Here is a 17242-nt window from a genome sequence, read left to right as displayed (position 1 = left end):
CACTGCTCTCTAATTTTTGCTTGTTTGTTATTTTTGGTTGCCTTCCTCCGAGAGAGAAAATCACAAGAGCTTGGCTCCAGCTCTTTCCTGAGAAATGTTCCAGATGCAGCTCTACTTCAAATGTCCACCAGATGGAGTGACAACAGCACCGAGGGAACGAAATGTTCTCAAGTGTACCTGGGACTTTTTCTTATCCTGTTCTCAGAGAAATAAACACATGCAGCTCCTAATCCAAGCCACCTTTGGTTTCTTCCTATGTGGAAGGAATCTTGAAAAGCTGGACGACAGATCCTTAATCATGTCTAAGGCCTGGAGACCAAAGGCTCTACAGGTAGCCTTGCACACCCATGCTCCCTTTTAAACGGACTGGTAAATATGGAACAATATTAAGTGCTTGTCATCCTCTGCCATCCCCTTCTCCTTGTGCCCTCCATCTTTCCCAACATCAGGGTCTTTTCCAGGGAGTCTTCTCTTCTCATGAGGTGGCCAAAGTATTGGAGCCTCAGCTTCAGGATCTGTCCTTCCAGTGAGCACTCAGGGCTGATTTCCTTCAGAATGGATAGGTTTGATCTTCTTGCAGTCCATGGGACTCTCAAGGGTCTCCTCCAGTACCACAATTCAAAAGCATCAGTTCTTCAGTGATCAGCCTTCTTTATGGTCCAGCTCTCACTTCCATACATCACTACAGTGGTAACGCTGTACTGTTTTTAACACTGATTGGGAGCCGCCCAGAGTGGCTGGGGAAACTCAGCCAGATGGGCGGGGTATAAATAATAAATTATTATTATTATTATTATTATTATACCTCAGGTTACATACACTTCAGGTTACATACGCTTCAGGTTACAGACTCCGCTAACCCAGAAATAGTGCTTCAGGTTAAGAACTTTGCTTCAGGATGAGAACAGAAATCGTGCTCCAGTGGCGCGGCGGCAGCAGGAGGCCCCATTAGCTAAAGTGGTGCTTCAGGTTAAGAAGAGTTTCAGGTTAAATACGGACCTCCGGAACGAATTAAGTACTTAACCTGAGGTACCACTGTACTGGGAAAACCATAGCTTTAACTATACGGACCTTTGTTGGCAAGGTGATGTCTCTGCTTTTTAAGATGCTGTCTAGGTTTGTCATTGCTTTTCTCCCAAGAAGCAGGCGTCTTTTAATTTCAGACAGCCCCAAACACCCTCAAAATCTGCTTCAGAGGCCTGGGAGACCTTCCAGGGCAGATTTTGGGGGCATGCAGGGGGAGGAGAAGAGGGGGAATATTCCATTCCACAAGTGAAACACCACGTGCACAGCTGGATATAAGTCAGGAAGCTCACCCAATTCAGCATCCTGCTTCTAACAACAGCCCGGCTGATGTCTCTAGGAACTCCCTTAAGCCAGCTACAAATGCAGCAACCCTCTCCCATTTTCTGCCCCCAGCATGTTATTAAAAAGCCAATAACCATTGATAGATTGATGTTGTCTGTTCTGTTTAATCCAGCCACCTTATCCAGATGTCATCACCAGATCTTGCGGCAGTGAGTTCTACAAACTAGTTATGCATCATGTGAAATAGAACTTAATTGTTCTGAATCTGCTGCTGATAAGTGCTTTTTTGGGGGGGGGTTAAAAACAAAATTAGGTGATGATACTCATATTTTGATACGACTGCCGTGGGTACCAGCACAAAATGGATGCACAAAAAAGGTGCCAGTACTCTGTACTAGTGAATAGTGACATAAAATAGCCCTGCTTGCCAATCTATTTAATCACAGCATTGACAATTTTAGAAACCTGTAACACCACTACCACTGCTTAGCTCCCTGTGCAGAATGATGGCTGACCGGCCCTTTTCACAGTCCGTAAGCCACCTCTCCACCTGGCTGTGCAGTGTTCTGATTGGTTGGCCTATTTAGCAAAAATGCAGTTACCGTACTTTTCGCTCCATTGGATGCAGTTTTTCCCCTCCAAAAACTGAGGGGAAATGTGTGTGCGTCCTGTGGAGCGAATGCAGGCTTGTGCCATAGCCGCGCGCAACCCCTCCGGAAGGGAGAGGCTGCACGGGGCTATGGCTTCTTTAGCTCCACGCAGCCTCTCACGGCAGGGAGGGATTGTGTGGGGCTAAAGAGGGAGCCAAAGCAGCCAGCGGGATCCATCCCGCTTGCTGCCTTGGCTTGTGCCATAGCCGCGCACAACCCCTCCGGCAGGGAGAGGTTGTGCGCAGCCTGTACGCTGCTCTTTGGGGCTGGGGGGGGAGATTTTTTTTATTGATTTCCCCGTCTAAAAACTAGGTGCGCCCTATGGTCCGGTGCGCCCTATGGTGCGAAAAATACGGTATGTTGTACCTTACTGGCATGTTTGCACTGTCTACATATGTCATTAGCTACGTACAAAGGAAAGCAATACTGTCCATGTAACATGGGAACCATGCAAATATAGTTGTGGCAAGAGAACTATCCTTTTGCAGTGACTTTAGAACAGGTTAATTTTGCAGTTAATTTTGCGGGAAGTAGTGGAGGGCAGAGGTGCCTGGCGTGCTCTGGTCCATGGGGTCACGAAGAGTCGGACACGACTAAACGACTAAACAACAATTTTGCAGTGGTGGTGGGAGGTGCAATACCCACACTTTGCAAGAGAAATGTGTGTACTCCTATGGAAAGAAAGCGAAACAAAAGCACCGAATGTTGAAGGAACATGGAAATTTCCATCTAGTGGTATTTTAAAGCTTGAAATAATATTTTCCAAGTGCAAATGCTGCTTCTTGAATTAATCAGAAATGGGAGTTCTTGGCAGATATGCCTTTGCTTTCTGACAGCCAGTGTTATTGTTGAGGACAGAATAAGTAGTTTGATAACACCCAGTGTGCAATAGCTCAGGCCTCTAGGGTTTCTCGGGGGACTTTTATTAAAAGTGACACACATACAAGGTTATGAACTGTTGGAAGGAGAAGAAAATAAGACTCAAATTCCCTTTGACCAGCACACTCTTGTAATACGTCCTGGGTCTGGCAGACCCTTCACTGCTTAGACCCAACTTGTTTAATGACATTTATTTAGAGGTGCAGTCAAATAGGAAAGGAAATTAAAAAATTTGTTTCTCACTACGTAACGTCACCCCAAACCGGTATGAATAAATAATACTCGGTCATTGGGATTAGAGTGTTCATACTCCTGCCTGGAGTTAATAGCAAGAGTTTATTGCACTTTAAAACATAGCTTGTTCTACAAAGGACACTAAATTGAATTATGAAAGCAAGCGACCTAGTTCTCAAGTATGTTTATAAAAAGAGCAGTCACTGGACAGCGTGAGTCAAATTTATGCAGTCACAGTATAATTACGCCACTCAGCAAGTCTTGTATGTGGTGCTTGGTCCCAAAGCTACAGCAGCCTTTCCTAGGCAGGTAAATATATCTATAAATATATCTATGATCTCTAACAGAGGTGTCCACAAATTTAAGGACATAGAAACAATTTCAAGCCCAGTTTTCATATGTAGAATAACTAGACCATGACTGGAAGGATGGGACGATAAAAGACATTCAAGGAGACAAAGCAATTGACCATAACTAGATCAAATTACTATATAATTGTTCTCAAGACAGTTCTGAAAGATCCTCAGTGTTAATAATTATTGTAACTTAACATTTCTTACCTCCAACATTCTGTATAACGATTGTGCTGGCCACAAGAACCTACAAAAACAGTAGATGGTGTTAGGAAAAGCAGAAATGTTATTCTCCACCAGTCTTAACTATGTCTGTAACAAAAAAGGAGCAGAAGTCATTAAATGAATGTTACAAGGGGAGATGCTGGGTGCCCATATGGTACTGTAGAGAAGAAGGCTGTAAAAGCTAACCATCCTTAATGTCGCTAATCTTTTTTTAAAAAATGATGTTAAAAGAGTCAATGAAGTAAGTTCTGACTTGGGCATAATGCTTGGAAACCATGTAAGAACAATCTCGTGTGATTCATGAAATATCATACAACAGTCCCCAAGCGGGTGGTGCTGTGGTCTAAACCACTGAGCCTCTTGGGCTTGCCAATCGGAAGGTCGGCGGTTCGAATCCCCGCGATGGGGTGAGCTCCCGTTGCTCTGTCTCAGCTCCTGCCTACCTAGCAGTTCAAAAGCATACCAGTGCAAGTAGATAAATAGGTACCGCTGTGGCGGGAAGGTAAATGGTGTTTCCATGCGTGCTGGTTTCCATCACAGTGTTCTGTTGCGCCAGAAGCGGTTTAGTCCTGCTGGCCACATGACCCAGAAAGCTGTCTGTGGACAAATGCCAGCTCCCTTGGCCTGAAAGCAAGATGAGCGCCGCACCCCATAGTCGCCTTTGACTGGACTTAACTGTTCAGGGGTCTTTTACCTTTACCTTTTTACCTAAGCGAGCAACAGCCATAGCTAGATATCCTACACGCTACATCCCTCCAAGTGATGATGGACTTTTATCTCTTAAAAATGAGCAATAACAAAACCAAAAGGAGATAAAGGAGAGTTTGGAAACTACCTTTCCAGGTGAGCCAAATGCGAAGAGACCGAGATCTTCATAAGAAGTAACAGCTGTTAGAAGGAAACAAATAATTCCACATTAATATTTACCGGAAAATTATATGCATGTTTTATGCATGCATATCAAGTACAAATCATATGGTTATAAATCTAATATATGTGCTTCTTCCATCAAAAAAGCACAAGGACTTAGAAATGTAGATGGGAAAAGATTTGTGGGGTTAATTAAGGTAGTCATGGAGTGTGCCCAAAAATGCTAATTTTGTGGATGCTGTATTACTGGTGAAATTAATTGCCAAATATTAAATCTAGCCAAAATTAAGCTATTTTAGGTCTCACTGATTTAACTACGAACATAAAGCACATACCTATCTCTCTTAATGCTGAACTTTGCTGGAATTACTGAATCATGTCCTTTGTGTTTATAAAAAGAGAAATTAGAATTGCTGAACACAATCAATCAAAATACAGTGGAACCTCGGGTTGCGGACGTAATCCGTGACGGAGGCATGTCCACAACCCGCAGCATTCGTAACCGTGTCTGCACACGTGCGTGATGCGATTTGGCACTTCTGCGCATGCACGAGCGGCGAAACCCAGAAATAACCCTTTCCGGTACTTCCGGGTTTCCCGCGGTCCGCAACCTGAAGCGTTTTTAACACAAGAGCTAGGTTTTTATTTCATTATTTTTCTGCATCACAGAAACTAGCATATTACATATTTGGGAGCAGATTAATGGGAAAATGCAGTTGGCATGATACAGAAAATTGCTGCACAATGGAAACAAACATTCTCTTAAACAAGAGGGACATGCACAACCTGTTAGTGCAAAAGTGTGTGAGATTCTGCATTCCATAAAACTCTTTGGCACAATGAAGACTCCTGCATAGCTCAAAGGTTGGGTACTCCTGTACCAAATGAAAGGTGCCATCTTATTTTACATCTCGATACTGCTCCCCCCAAAAAAATAATAATCACAGAGGGTGTAAAAAGGTGGAGCTCAACTACTGCTCAATGTCCTAGCTAATCCTTTTTGCCATGAGTTCCCGAAAAGATTTAGGCCCCAGAGAAGCTCACTTGCTGCTCAAGGGTCTTCCGCTACAGTATTCTCTGCTCATTCTGCCAGAATTTAATCAACCATCTTGCGTCTTCTCTCTCTTTTGGGGTCCATCATATTCATTATTTTTTCCAGACAAGTCTGTGCTTGCTGTTCTTGTCATGATTTTAACATTTGCTTATTGCATTGTAACTGTTGACATTAAAAAAAAAAAAAAAGACTTGGCCAGGTTTATGGAATAATAGCCTTAAATAATAACCTTGAAATAATAAAAAAGTAACAATCGGACCCTACCTCTGTCCAACATTTAAGAGTGCAGGCCAAGAGGAAGTGGAAGACTAGGAGCAGCAGCCTCAGGGAAGAATCAGAGAAGGCCAGAGATTGGCCAGAGACAGCTATGGCGAACAAAAGGAACAAGGAAAGGGAGAAGAAAAGTTTTCTCACAACATGAACCCCCCTCATCAGAAAAAGGCAGAGGGAAGAGTCAGGAAATAAACATGAAAGTGGCGTGACAGAGGAGACGGTGGCCCAAGTATAGAGTGGTACCTTTCTTCTCAAACGCCTTGGAGCTCAAACAACTTGGAATCGAAACACTACAAACCCAGAAGTAAGTGTTCCAGTTTGTGAACTTTTTCCGGAACACAAACGTGCTCCGCTTTGAGTGTTAGGCTCCCGATTTGAGTGCTACACTTCCATTCTGAGTGTTACGCTGAGGTCTGTCTGTTTTTGCTATTTATTTTGCGTTTTTGTGGCTCTTTTTTTGTTTTGTTTTTGTGACTGTGTGGAACCCAGTTCAGCTACTGACTGATTGTGTGACTGCAGTACATTGTTTATTGCCTCCATTTTATGGATCAATGGTCTCATTGGATAGTAAAATTCATGTTAAATTGCTGTTTTAGGGGTTGTTTTTTAAAAGTCTGGAACGGATTAATCCATTTTGCATTACTTTCTATGGAAAAGTGTGCCTTGGTTTTGGAACGCTTTGGTTTTGGAACAGACTTCCAGAACGGATTAGGTTTGAGAACCAAGGTACCACTGTACTGGAAATCCTGCATTCAGAAGGTTGGGAGGTAGGTTTATGAGTTGGAATAATAATTATGGAGATGACACTGACTCAAGCCTCTTTTCACTCATGTCCCTGATGCAAATGCAGGCAAAACAATGTGAAAGTCAACAAGTAATACTACATGCATTCACATCATGCTTTAAGGCACAGGTGGCTAATCTTTTATGAACTGAGGGCCACATGCACCCGTTGTTAACTCTCTGGGGCCACATGCCACTAGGAAGTGTGGCACCCACACTCTTGAACACATGCTTTTGCATGTGCAGGTGTACACACAGGCTCATAGCAGGGGCAGACTGTGGTCTTTCAAATCTCAGTGGTGCCCTGTACAAGGCCAAAATTTTGTGCGCACACCCCGCCTCTCATTCTGCTCAATCCACTACGCCATAATAATAATAATTTGTTATTTGTACCCCGCCCATCTGGCTGGGTTTCCCCAGCCACTCTGGGCAGCTTCCATAGAAACCAAAAATACACTAAAATATCACACATTAAAAACTTCCCTGAACAGGACTGCCTTAAGATGTCTTCTGAATGTCAGGTAGTTGTTTATCGCTTTGACATCTGATGGGAGGGCGTTCCACAGGGCGGGCGCCACTACCGAGAAGGCCCTCTGCCTGGTTCCCTGTAACCTCACTTCTCGCAATGAGGGAACCGCCAGAAGGCCCTCAGTGCTGGACCTCAGTGTCCGGGCTGGATGATGGGGGTGGAGACGCTCCTTCAGATATACTGGACCAAGGCCGTTTAGGGCTTTAAAGGTCAGCACCAACACTTTGAATTGTGCTCGGAAACGTACTGCCATAGTTGCGGCGCCCCCTAGGCTCAATGCCCAGTGTAATGGAATGTCGCGATACCCTAAATCTGCCTCTGCTCACAGCTCCCCTCCTTAGTAGATCCATGCAAATCAGCTGAGGAGGAGAAAAGGGTGCTGTCCCCTCTACTTGTCATATGATTGATGACATGACTGGGGAAGGAGAGATTTGCATCCCCCGTTAGCAATTTCACTCCTCCGATGCAGCATTTGTGATTGGTGTAAATCACATGCCTGTCTGAGAAGAGTGTGGGAAACGAAATTGTAGATAAATAAATAGTAGATTTATTTATTTATTTTTTCCTCCTGTGATGAGGCTGCGTGCTTTAATGTTTTAATGTTTTATTTTAATCTTGTTTATAAGTTGTATTCATTCAACTTGTTTTTATTATTGGTTGTTAGCCGCCCTGAGCCCGGCCTTGGCTGGGGAGGGCGGGGTATAAATAAAAAATTTTATTATTAGATTACCGTATTTTTTGCTCTATAAGACTCACTTTTCCCCTCCTAAAAAGTAAGGGGAAATGTGTGTGCGTCTTATGGAGCGAATGCAGGCTGCACAGCTATCCCAGAAGCCAGAACAGCAAGAGGGATTGCTGCTTTCATTGCGCAGCGATCCCTCTTGCTGTTCTGGCTTCTGAGATTCAGAATATTTTTTTTCTTGTTTTCCTCCTCCAAAAACTAGGTGCGTCTTGTGGTCTGGTGCGTCTTATAGAGCGAAAAATACGGTAGCTTACAATGTCTCATGCTCCTTGCTGTGTTATGGAAGCTTAGTGTGAATACAGTGGATGCTCGGGTTGCGAACGTGATCCGTGCAGGAGGCACGTTCGCAACCCACGTCTGCGCACACGCAGGTTGCCATTCGGTGCTTCTGTGCATGCGCAAAGCGCGATTTAGGGCTTCTGCGCATGCGCGACCGCCGAAACCCAGAAGTAACCCGTTCCGGTACTTCCGGGTTTCGACGGTCCATAACCTGAAAAAACACAACCTGAAGCGACTGTAACCCAAGGTATGGCTGTAGATCATTATGATGTACCATATTTTTCGCCCTATAGGACGCACCGGCCCATAGGACGCACCTAGTTTTTTGGGGGGAAATAAAGGAAAATCCCCCCCCCCCGGCGCGGGGCTGGGGCAGGGGAAGCCCGAGCTTCCCCTGACCCCAGCCCCCAGAACAGGCAGCTCTCCGCAAGCCGTGGGAGCCCAGCGCCGGGCTCCCACGGCTTGCGGAGAGCTGCGCGAAGCCTGGAGAGCGAGAGGGGTCAGTGCGCAACGACCCCTCTCGCTCTCCAGGCTTCAGCGAAAGCCTGCATTCGCCCCATAGGACGCACACACATTTCCCCTTCATTTTTGGAGGGGGAAAAGTGCGTCCTATAGGGTGAAAAATACGGTATGTCGCTAAGGAGCACACTGGAAGAGAAGGGAGATGCCTTTTCCAGAGCTGCGCGTACCGGAGGCACCCCCAGGGCGTTTTCCACTGCTGCGTCTACCCTCCCCTTTTCACTACAAAAATTAGTGGGGTCGGGGGGGGGGTGTCGGATTTGCTAGGTGAATTTACTTAGAAGTTCTAAAAACACTTGGAATACCATAGGTGGCTCTACTTTGGATGGAGGGAACAGAAGCACAAAAAGCAGTGTTAACAAAGAAGCCCCTCTGTCCAAACCACCAACTCTTACTGCATCTAAAGTTGCTGAAAGCCCGTTTGTTAAATTAAACGTGCAGAACTAGCATTCCCACTACTCTTAATTTAAAATCGTGGCATGATCCTCAAACCAAACTGGATGTGTGCAATATTCAAAGCAGCACACTGCAGCCTTTCCCCAAAATTTTTTCCCTTCCCTGCCTCCCGCCAAAAGACAGAAGCTGGTTGATATTCTATGTCTTTTTAAAATTGTTTGTGGGAGAGGAGATCACACCCCTTTTCCGTTCTTGTTTTTATTATGTATTTTGTATTTTAATGCTGTGAACTGCCCTGAGATCTTTGGGTGCAGGGTGGTATACAAATTTAATACAAATAAATAAATAAACTTGGGTCCCTAGCTGTTGTTGGACTACAACTCCCATCATCCCCGACCACTGTTCCTGCTAGCTAGGGGGTGATGGGAGTTGTAGTCCAACAACAGCTGGGGACCCAAGTTCGAGAAACACTGATATTTTTTAAAGAGTACAGCGTTACCTTTTAAGGAGAAATTTTCAAACTGGAAAAACCTGGGTTTACAAAGGAGTTTCTGAATCTGACATTTAATAATGGCAAGCAAACTTAAAGGCAGCTTGCCCAGCACTACTGATCTTCCCCTTTCCAGAGCACCCTTATAGTTCATGGGGGGCAGGGGGAGAGCAGCAAAGAAGCCCAACAGGCTTGGCTAGCGCTTTGCACAAATGGGCTATGCATTAAAAAAAAAATCCCCCAAAGCCTTTCGCAACACAATTGTGTGATTTCACTATCAGGCAGGACAACGTGGAAAGGGCTCTATGTTGCAATAACAAGATAAATCACTGCAATAACAAGTCACAAGACTTGCCCTGACAAAACCTCGTGTGGTAGGTTAAGCTGAGAGATGGTGACAGATCTAAAAGTCTCCCAGTGAGCTTCATGACTCAGTAGGGGTTTGAATTCTGGTTTCCCAAGTTCTAGCCCAACACTTCAACCACTATGACACACTGGCTCTCATACGGCACCGGCCGCAGCAATTGTTAGCCCTTGAAATGCACTTTGCAAATTCTGAATATATTGCTAACTTTTCCATTCTAAAGGCTTCTCAGATTAAATCACTGCGTGCTGCCTTCACTTACCAGTATGAATGCACATAGTAAGCAGGAGAAATACAGAATAAGATGCAAGGATGGCAACAATCAGCAGCAACACACTAGGACAGAAGAAACAAATGATCAAGGCCACACTTAATATATATTATATATATATATATTTAATACATTGTGTTTTCCCAGAAACAAGCAGAAGAAATCGTTCTTTCCTCATTTTATGGTTCACATCGGCAGAATCTAATTCACGCCACGGTTGGTTACTCAATATTTTCCATGTTCTGCTTTTCTTTTGAATTTTCTGTGTCATTGAATTTGGAGTTTTTTTATATATGGGGGAAAGGCCAATTGTTGAACCATTTCACCATCTCTATGCTTTAGAACGTTCTATTTCTTTTTATAAAATTTTTATTAGGATTTTTACATTACAAAATAGAAAAAGAAAAAATACAAAATACAAAATAAAAGTAGTTAAAAACAATCAATCTTTTCATCACGTTATTTTTCATTTACTTGTTTCCTGGACCTCCTCATACCTCCCTTTTTTTATTCCAGCTCAATTTATTAGCTCAGCAGTTTCTTTCCCTCTTTATTCTACCCTGATCTTTAATCTTACGTTATTATAACATTAAATTTTTACTTATAAAAAAAACCCCATTTTTTCATATTCTTTTATACCATTACAGCTAGAAACCACTTAATTTCAATCCAACATCATTCTAACATTCATTAATTTTACAATATCTCTGTAGATAGTCTTTAAATTTCTTCCAATCTTCTTCCACCGACTCTTCTCCCTGGTCTCGGATTCTGCCAGTCATTTCCGCCTATGCTTTAGAACGTTCTAAAGAACGTTTCGGGTCACCCATTTAATTTGGTATTTGCCTGTTTGTTCATGGCAAATGACAACAGCACCTCTCCTAAGAGAATACAGCAATCGCACTCTGGCTGGGTGATCCACCACTATCACAAGACGCAGCTATTTAAACCTGGCACTTGCAATTTCCTGGTTTGCACACAATGCTAAACCACACATTGCTGAAGATGCAACAAATCACAACTTGCCCCGCCAATCTTTGGCTTGTTTTCCAGCTGCCCTTTCCTCGTGCCTTTGTAGCTTGGTAAGATGTGGATGGCGCTGTGGTCTAGACCACAGAGCCTAGGACTTGCCAATCAGAAGGCTGGCGGTTCAAATCCCCGCGACGGGGTGAGCTCCCATTGCTTGGTCCCAGCTCCTGCCAACCTAGCAGTTCAAAAGCACGTCAAAGTGCAAGTAGATAAATAGGTCTACTTATCCAGCGGGAAGGTAAACGGCGTTTCCGTGCGCTGCTCTGGTTCGCCAGAAGCGGCTTAGTCATGCTGGCCACATGACGCAGAAGCTGTACGCCGGCTACCTTGGCCAATAAAGCGAGATGAGCACCGCAACCCCAGAGTCGGTCACGACTGGACCTAATGGTCAGGGGTCCCTTTACCTTTACCTTAAGCACCCGGTGTGGGATGGCCAGCAAGTTTAAGGAAGGGTGCTGGGTTCACACACAATGCTGAGCTATCAACATCAAGCCATGGTTTGTAAGCTAAAAACAAACCATGGATTCAGGCTGTGGTTTGTTGGCAGCAAGCAAACCATAATGAACTCACTGGGCAGCGTTCACACATGATGCCAAGCTACAGTTTGGTTGCCACGCCATGTTATGTGTGGACCAGTTCAATGTGAATCACCCCAGTTCGGGTTTCCGAGCCAGAAATAGTGAGGTATGGCTTGCAAATTTATTAACACATCACAAAAGATAACTGCACTATTTGTCAAATGGTGGTGGTCTGCTCCTGGTGCCACCCTACCTGCGGCACCCCACCAAGCACTGCTGTCGCCCAAACCTGGCATTTGAAGTGGTACTGTCCAGTCTACTACCCCAGGATTCTGCAATTTCATACTGCCGCATGTATAGACCAAGCAGACAAGGGTGGCACACAGAGGAAAGTTGAGATTTTAGCACAATTGCATTCCCCTCCCCCATGTTATATGGTATTTTTGAAGCTTACTTTAACTTTTTTAGTTTCACATAGTATATTTCTGACTATAAAGATTAAAATACAGCATTGATATTAATTAATCTAGAACTATAAGTCTTAATTTATAGCATTACTAACCTCAGTTCCCGAACACCTCCGTTTTGGAACATTTCGGCTCCTGAACGTAGAAAACCCAGAAGTAAATGCTCCGGTTTTCTAACATTTTTCGGAAGCCAAACGTCCAACACGGCTTCCACTTGACTGCAAGAAGCTCTTATAGCCAATCGAAAGCCGTGCCTCGGTTGTTGAACATTTCGGAAGACGAACAGGCTTCCAGAACGGATTAGGTTTGACAACTGAGGTTTAACTATATAAAACTCTTACACACTACTTGAAAATATAGTACAATATAATATGAAATATAATTGACACACACAAAACTTACCTAAATCCAAGGATTCCCGTCTTAGCCATGGCATATGCCAATCCAAGTATCCCACTGCCCATGATAGCATTCATTAAATTAAATACCGAGAAGCCAAAGGAAGCCCCAGACGATGTCTGGTTCAAAAATGTCTGAAAATGACAGAACCAGATTGTTAACACTGTGAATTCTTCATCTGGGCAAAAGCAATCACACAAGCCCAAAGCAAATGGGAGTGGAAAAGTAATTTAATTCATAGACAAAGACTCTTGACTACCGCTGACAATCCACTCAGAAGTTTTATTATAGTCAAGCAGTATATTTATTTATTTTATTTATTTCATAAAATTTATACACTGCTTGATTGGGGGGGGGGGACCTTAAAGAAGTTTACAAAAAGGTAAAACAGTAAAATCAAGAAAAAAACTACAACTAAAATCATACAAATGTTAAAATATTAAAACATATTTTAAAAATTACCTCAACTTTTAAAACACCTGGGAAGGCTTGTCTAAACATGAATGTTTTAGCAGGCACCGAGAGTATATGCAGTTAGTTAGTTAGTTAGTTAGTTAGTTAAAGGACTGAGTTTGAACATACAAAAAATTATTTTAAACCTAACAGTTACTAGAGTTGAATCAGGGAAGACCAAATTCTAATAACTGTTCATCTAGCCAGTAAAAAGAAAAATGTCGTAATTTATTTGTTTTTTTAGATTTGACATGGCTATGAGGGTGGAAATCTCAGCCTCATTAGGTTTTCTAACTCGATTTCTTTTTTAACCAAGTATTGTAAGTTTAGGGACTTCTTAGAGCCAGAACTTATGAAATACGTAAATGTGAGCTTTCCAACTTTATTTTTTTCCTTGGTCTCAAAAGTGGCAATAAAAACAGAAAATGAAGTCATGCCTGCAAAAGACTGTACCAGAGCCAACACTGTTCCATCTACTAAAACTCAAACTTAATAACATTACTGGTAGAGTTAGTGGATCTCTAGTCTAGTTGAATACTCTCACAGTCTATGGGGAGAGTCACTGATAGTTTTACAGTAGTGGCTTTTTGGGGAGGAATGCTACGGTGCTTAGAGGATGGCTGTTGTTGCTTTTAGTTCATTTACTACGTTATGATTTTGTCTATTTAAAAGGCATCCAGAACCTGTGAGACATAAGAGGTATACATGCTCTTTGATTTGGGCTGCAATCCTAGCCCCACTTACCTGAGAGTAAGCCCCACTGAATTCAATGAGACTTACTTTTGAGTAGAAACAGGGAGGGTGGCATTATTCTCGTTTTTCCTCTCCCCAACACCAATGCAAGTATCTTTTCTATCCAACAGGGACCCTGTGGAATTAATATCCAGTCCATAGATTTCTAGGGCTGGAAGAACATCTTTGGCAGGTCCAGATGGATTCCCAGGACCACCACTACAGCTGTAGGAATAATGCTAAATTCTGGAACTATGAGATTGTGAGAAGTGGGATGGAACGAAACAAATGGGCGGAGAAACCTGTTCTACAACACTTTTTCTAAAGAATGTGATGGACAATCCCATTTATAAGAGGACTGTGTGCCATGACCTGTATATAATTGGGGGGGGGGGGGAGAGAGACATTGTACTATGGAGCCTTCTGGTGACACAGGTGACTTCCAAAGGTTGCAAAAAGCATTTGAACATGGGCATGCCCTGAGCGATGATGTTGGTGCTGTGAGGCTCTATGGAGATGCAATTGTGTTACAAATAACACAATTGGAAAAGTATGTGGGTCCATTCTACAGGACTCTATGGGGCCGAGTCTTCAAACCCACGTGAGGAACTTCTGTGCCACCAAGCTGAAAGATAGAGGAGTATGTGTCCATACCGCCCGGTTTCGAATCTTCCATTCCTGGGTAAGGTGATTGAGAGAGCGGTTGCTGAACAGCTTGGTAGGTTTCTGGATGAAACATCGGCTCTCGATCCATTCCAGTCCGGCTTCCGCGCTGGCCATGGGACCGAGACGGCTCTGGTCGCCCTAACAGATGATCTCCGCAGGCAGCTGGATCGAGGCGGGTCGGGGCTGCTGATTCTTCTAGACCTGTCAGCAGCCTTCGACATGGTCGATCACGAACTCCTGGACCACCGCCTTGCCGACGTGGGGATCCAGGGCACAGTCCTTCAATGGCTGTGCTCGTTTCTCTCTGGTCGGGGACAGAGGGTGGCGCTTGGGGGGGAATTGTCATCGCACCACTCCCTGGTGTGTGGAGTGCCTCAGGGTGCGATTCTCTCCCCGATGCTTTTTAACATCTTTATGCGCCCCCTCGCCCAGCTTGTCCGGAGTTTTGGGCTGGGTTGCCATCAGTATGCCGATGACACCCAACTCTATCTGTTGATGGACGGCCATCCTGACTCGGCCCCAGATACACTGACCAGATGTCTGGAAGCTGTGGCTGGATGGTTTCGTGGGAGCCGGTTGAAGTTAAATCCTTCGAAGACAGAGGTCCTCTGGCTGGGACGGAGCGATTTGGGATTGAGGAGGCAACTCCCATCTCTTGCGGGGGTGCAATTAGTGCCAACATCGTCCGTTAAGAGCTTGGGTGTAATCTTCGATACCTCCCTCTCTATGGAGGCGCAGATTACAGCTATAACAAAGGCGGCATTTTTTCATCTCCGCCAGGCTAGGCAGTTGGCTCCTTATCTCTCTCGCCCTGACCTAGCCACTGTGATCCATGCGACGGTCACCTCCAGACTGGATTATTGTAACTCGCTCTACGTGGGGCTGCCCTTGAGACTGACCCAGAAACTCCAGCGGGTGCAGAATGCCGCGGCGAGACTCCTTATGGGGTCTTCGCTACGAGATCATATCCATCCGGTATTATACCAGCTGCACTGGCTCCCGGTGGAGTACAGGATCAGGTTTAAGGTGCTGGTTTTAACCTTTAAAGCCCTATACGGCCTAGGACCCTCGTACCTACGGGACCGCCTCTCCTGGTATGTCCCACAGAGAAATCTACGGTCTGCAAATAAAAACATCCTAAAGATCCCAGGCCACAGAGAGGTTAGGCTGGCCTCAACTAGAGCCAGGGCCTTCTCGGCCGCGGCTCCAATCTGGTGGAACGCTCTGTCACAAGAGACTAGGGCCCTGCAGGACCTGACATCTTTCCGCAGGGCCTGCAAGACAGAGCTGTTCCACCAGGCCTTTGGTCAGGGCGCAGCCTGACCCCCTCCTCTGGCAATCGGCAATCTGCACAGAATTTTGCTTGATGGTTGCCATTAATTTGACTTTAATTTGATTTGATTAATTTTATAATGAATGTTTTAGAATGTTGTTAGCCGCCCTGAGCCCAGCTTCGGCAGGGGAGGGCGGGATATAAATAAAATTTATTATTATTATTATTATTATTATTATTATTATTATTCTGTGGCTTCTATGGGGTTGTGAAGTTCTATGAGAGAGCCAAATGCAGTTTTAAAATGCTTAAGGCGAGGCCTGGCTGGGGGGGAATTCACAAACAGTATTAGGGCTAACTGTTCCCCTTCACTACGATGTTTCAAGGGTGGCAGTGTATGCATTCAACAAGTCTTCCTAGGGTTGCAAAGTTTCATGAGTCTGTGCTGTGTGCTTCTACGGCACTAGGAAATGCCACTTTGCCCGTGGGGCTGTGAGCAAGGTGTGCTGGGAAACTCATGAAGATGTGGAAATGCAACACCGGCCTGGGAGCGTCATCAGGGGTAAATGATGTAGTCATACCTCAGGTTACAGACGCTTCAGGTTGCGTGTTTTTGGGTTGCGAACCACGCCAAACCCGGTAGTACTGGAATGGGTTACTTCTGAGTTTCGGCGCTCACATGCACAGAAGCACTAAATACCACTTTGTGCATGCACAGAAGTGCTAAATAGTGCTTTGCGCATGCGTAGAAGCGCTGAATCGCAACCCGTGTGTGCACAGATGCGGCACTGCGGGTTGCGAATGTTGCGGGTTGCAAATGTGCCTCCCGCATGGATCACGTTCGCAACCCAAGCATCCACTATAGTCTGAGTATAGGGCTAAATATCGTGGAATGAGGAGTACCATGAGTATATGTTATGGCGTTGTGCAAAGCGAGATGTAAAATGCTGAGCTGGGAAAATCTTTGTGCCCAATCTACGTGGCTTCCAATTTCGAAGACACAGGATGGGGTATCTTCAAAGAAGAAGTGGTTTCAAATCCTTACTCAGCCATGATGCCCAACTCAGCAATTTGGAGGTCACCCTCCCTCTCTTAGCCTAACGGACCTCACAGGGTGAAGATAAATTCAACAGTGTAAATAAGTTTTCATGGATATAATAATGGAATATTTAGTTTATATAAAATATGCAGGGGTTTGTTACGCAATATGAACCATGGAAAGAGAAGAAGGGAAGTCATTGATATTTTAAGGTTGTTTAAATGAGTATTCTAAATTGTAAAACAGAACATTTAATAAAAATTATGGGGGGTGGGGCGGGGGAAGCCAATAATACAAATAGCACTATTTAGATCTGCAAGGACTTGCCAGTCATTAATGATTCCTATGGCAATTTCACACACGATTTACTTTCCAAGCCAAACCAAACTGGGAAACACAGCCAGATGGGCGGGGTATAAATATATTATTATTATTATTAGTAGTATT

The 17242-nt window shown here is 44.3% G+C and overlaps 1 protein-coding gene across 2 annotated transcripts in view; it reads right to left on the bottom strand.

Annotated features, from left to right (window-relative positions):
* SLC38A6 (solute carrier family 38 member 6) overlaps positions 1-17242 on the bottom strand; it is a 53432-nt gene that overhangs the window by 35792 nt on the left and 398 nt on the right. For both annotated transcript variants that reach the window (XM_077922290.1, XM_028739845.2), the window contains exons 2-5: positions 12636-12766; positions 10211-10284; positions 4485-4537; positions 3632-3671 (exon numbers count right to left, since the gene is read on the bottom strand). In XM_077922290.1, coding sequence (XP_077778416.1) covers positions 3632-3671; positions 4485-4537; positions 10211-10284; positions 12636-12766 — 298 coding nt within the window. The remainder of the gene's footprint in view (positions 1-3631; positions 3672-4484; positions 4538-10210; positions 10285-12635; positions 12767-17242) is intronic.

The sequence above is a fragment of the Podarcis muralis genome, chromosome 1, assembly GCF_964188315.1.
Source record: "Podarcis muralis chromosome 1, rPodMur119.hap1.1, whole genome shotgun sequence".
In the NCBI taxonomy this organism is placed as follows: domain Eukaryota; kingdom Metazoa; phylum Chordata; class Lepidosauria; order Squamata; family Lacertidae; genus Podarcis; species Podarcis muralis.
Note: the sequence above shows the minus strand (reverse complement) of the source record. Positions and strands in the feature narration are given on the sequence as shown.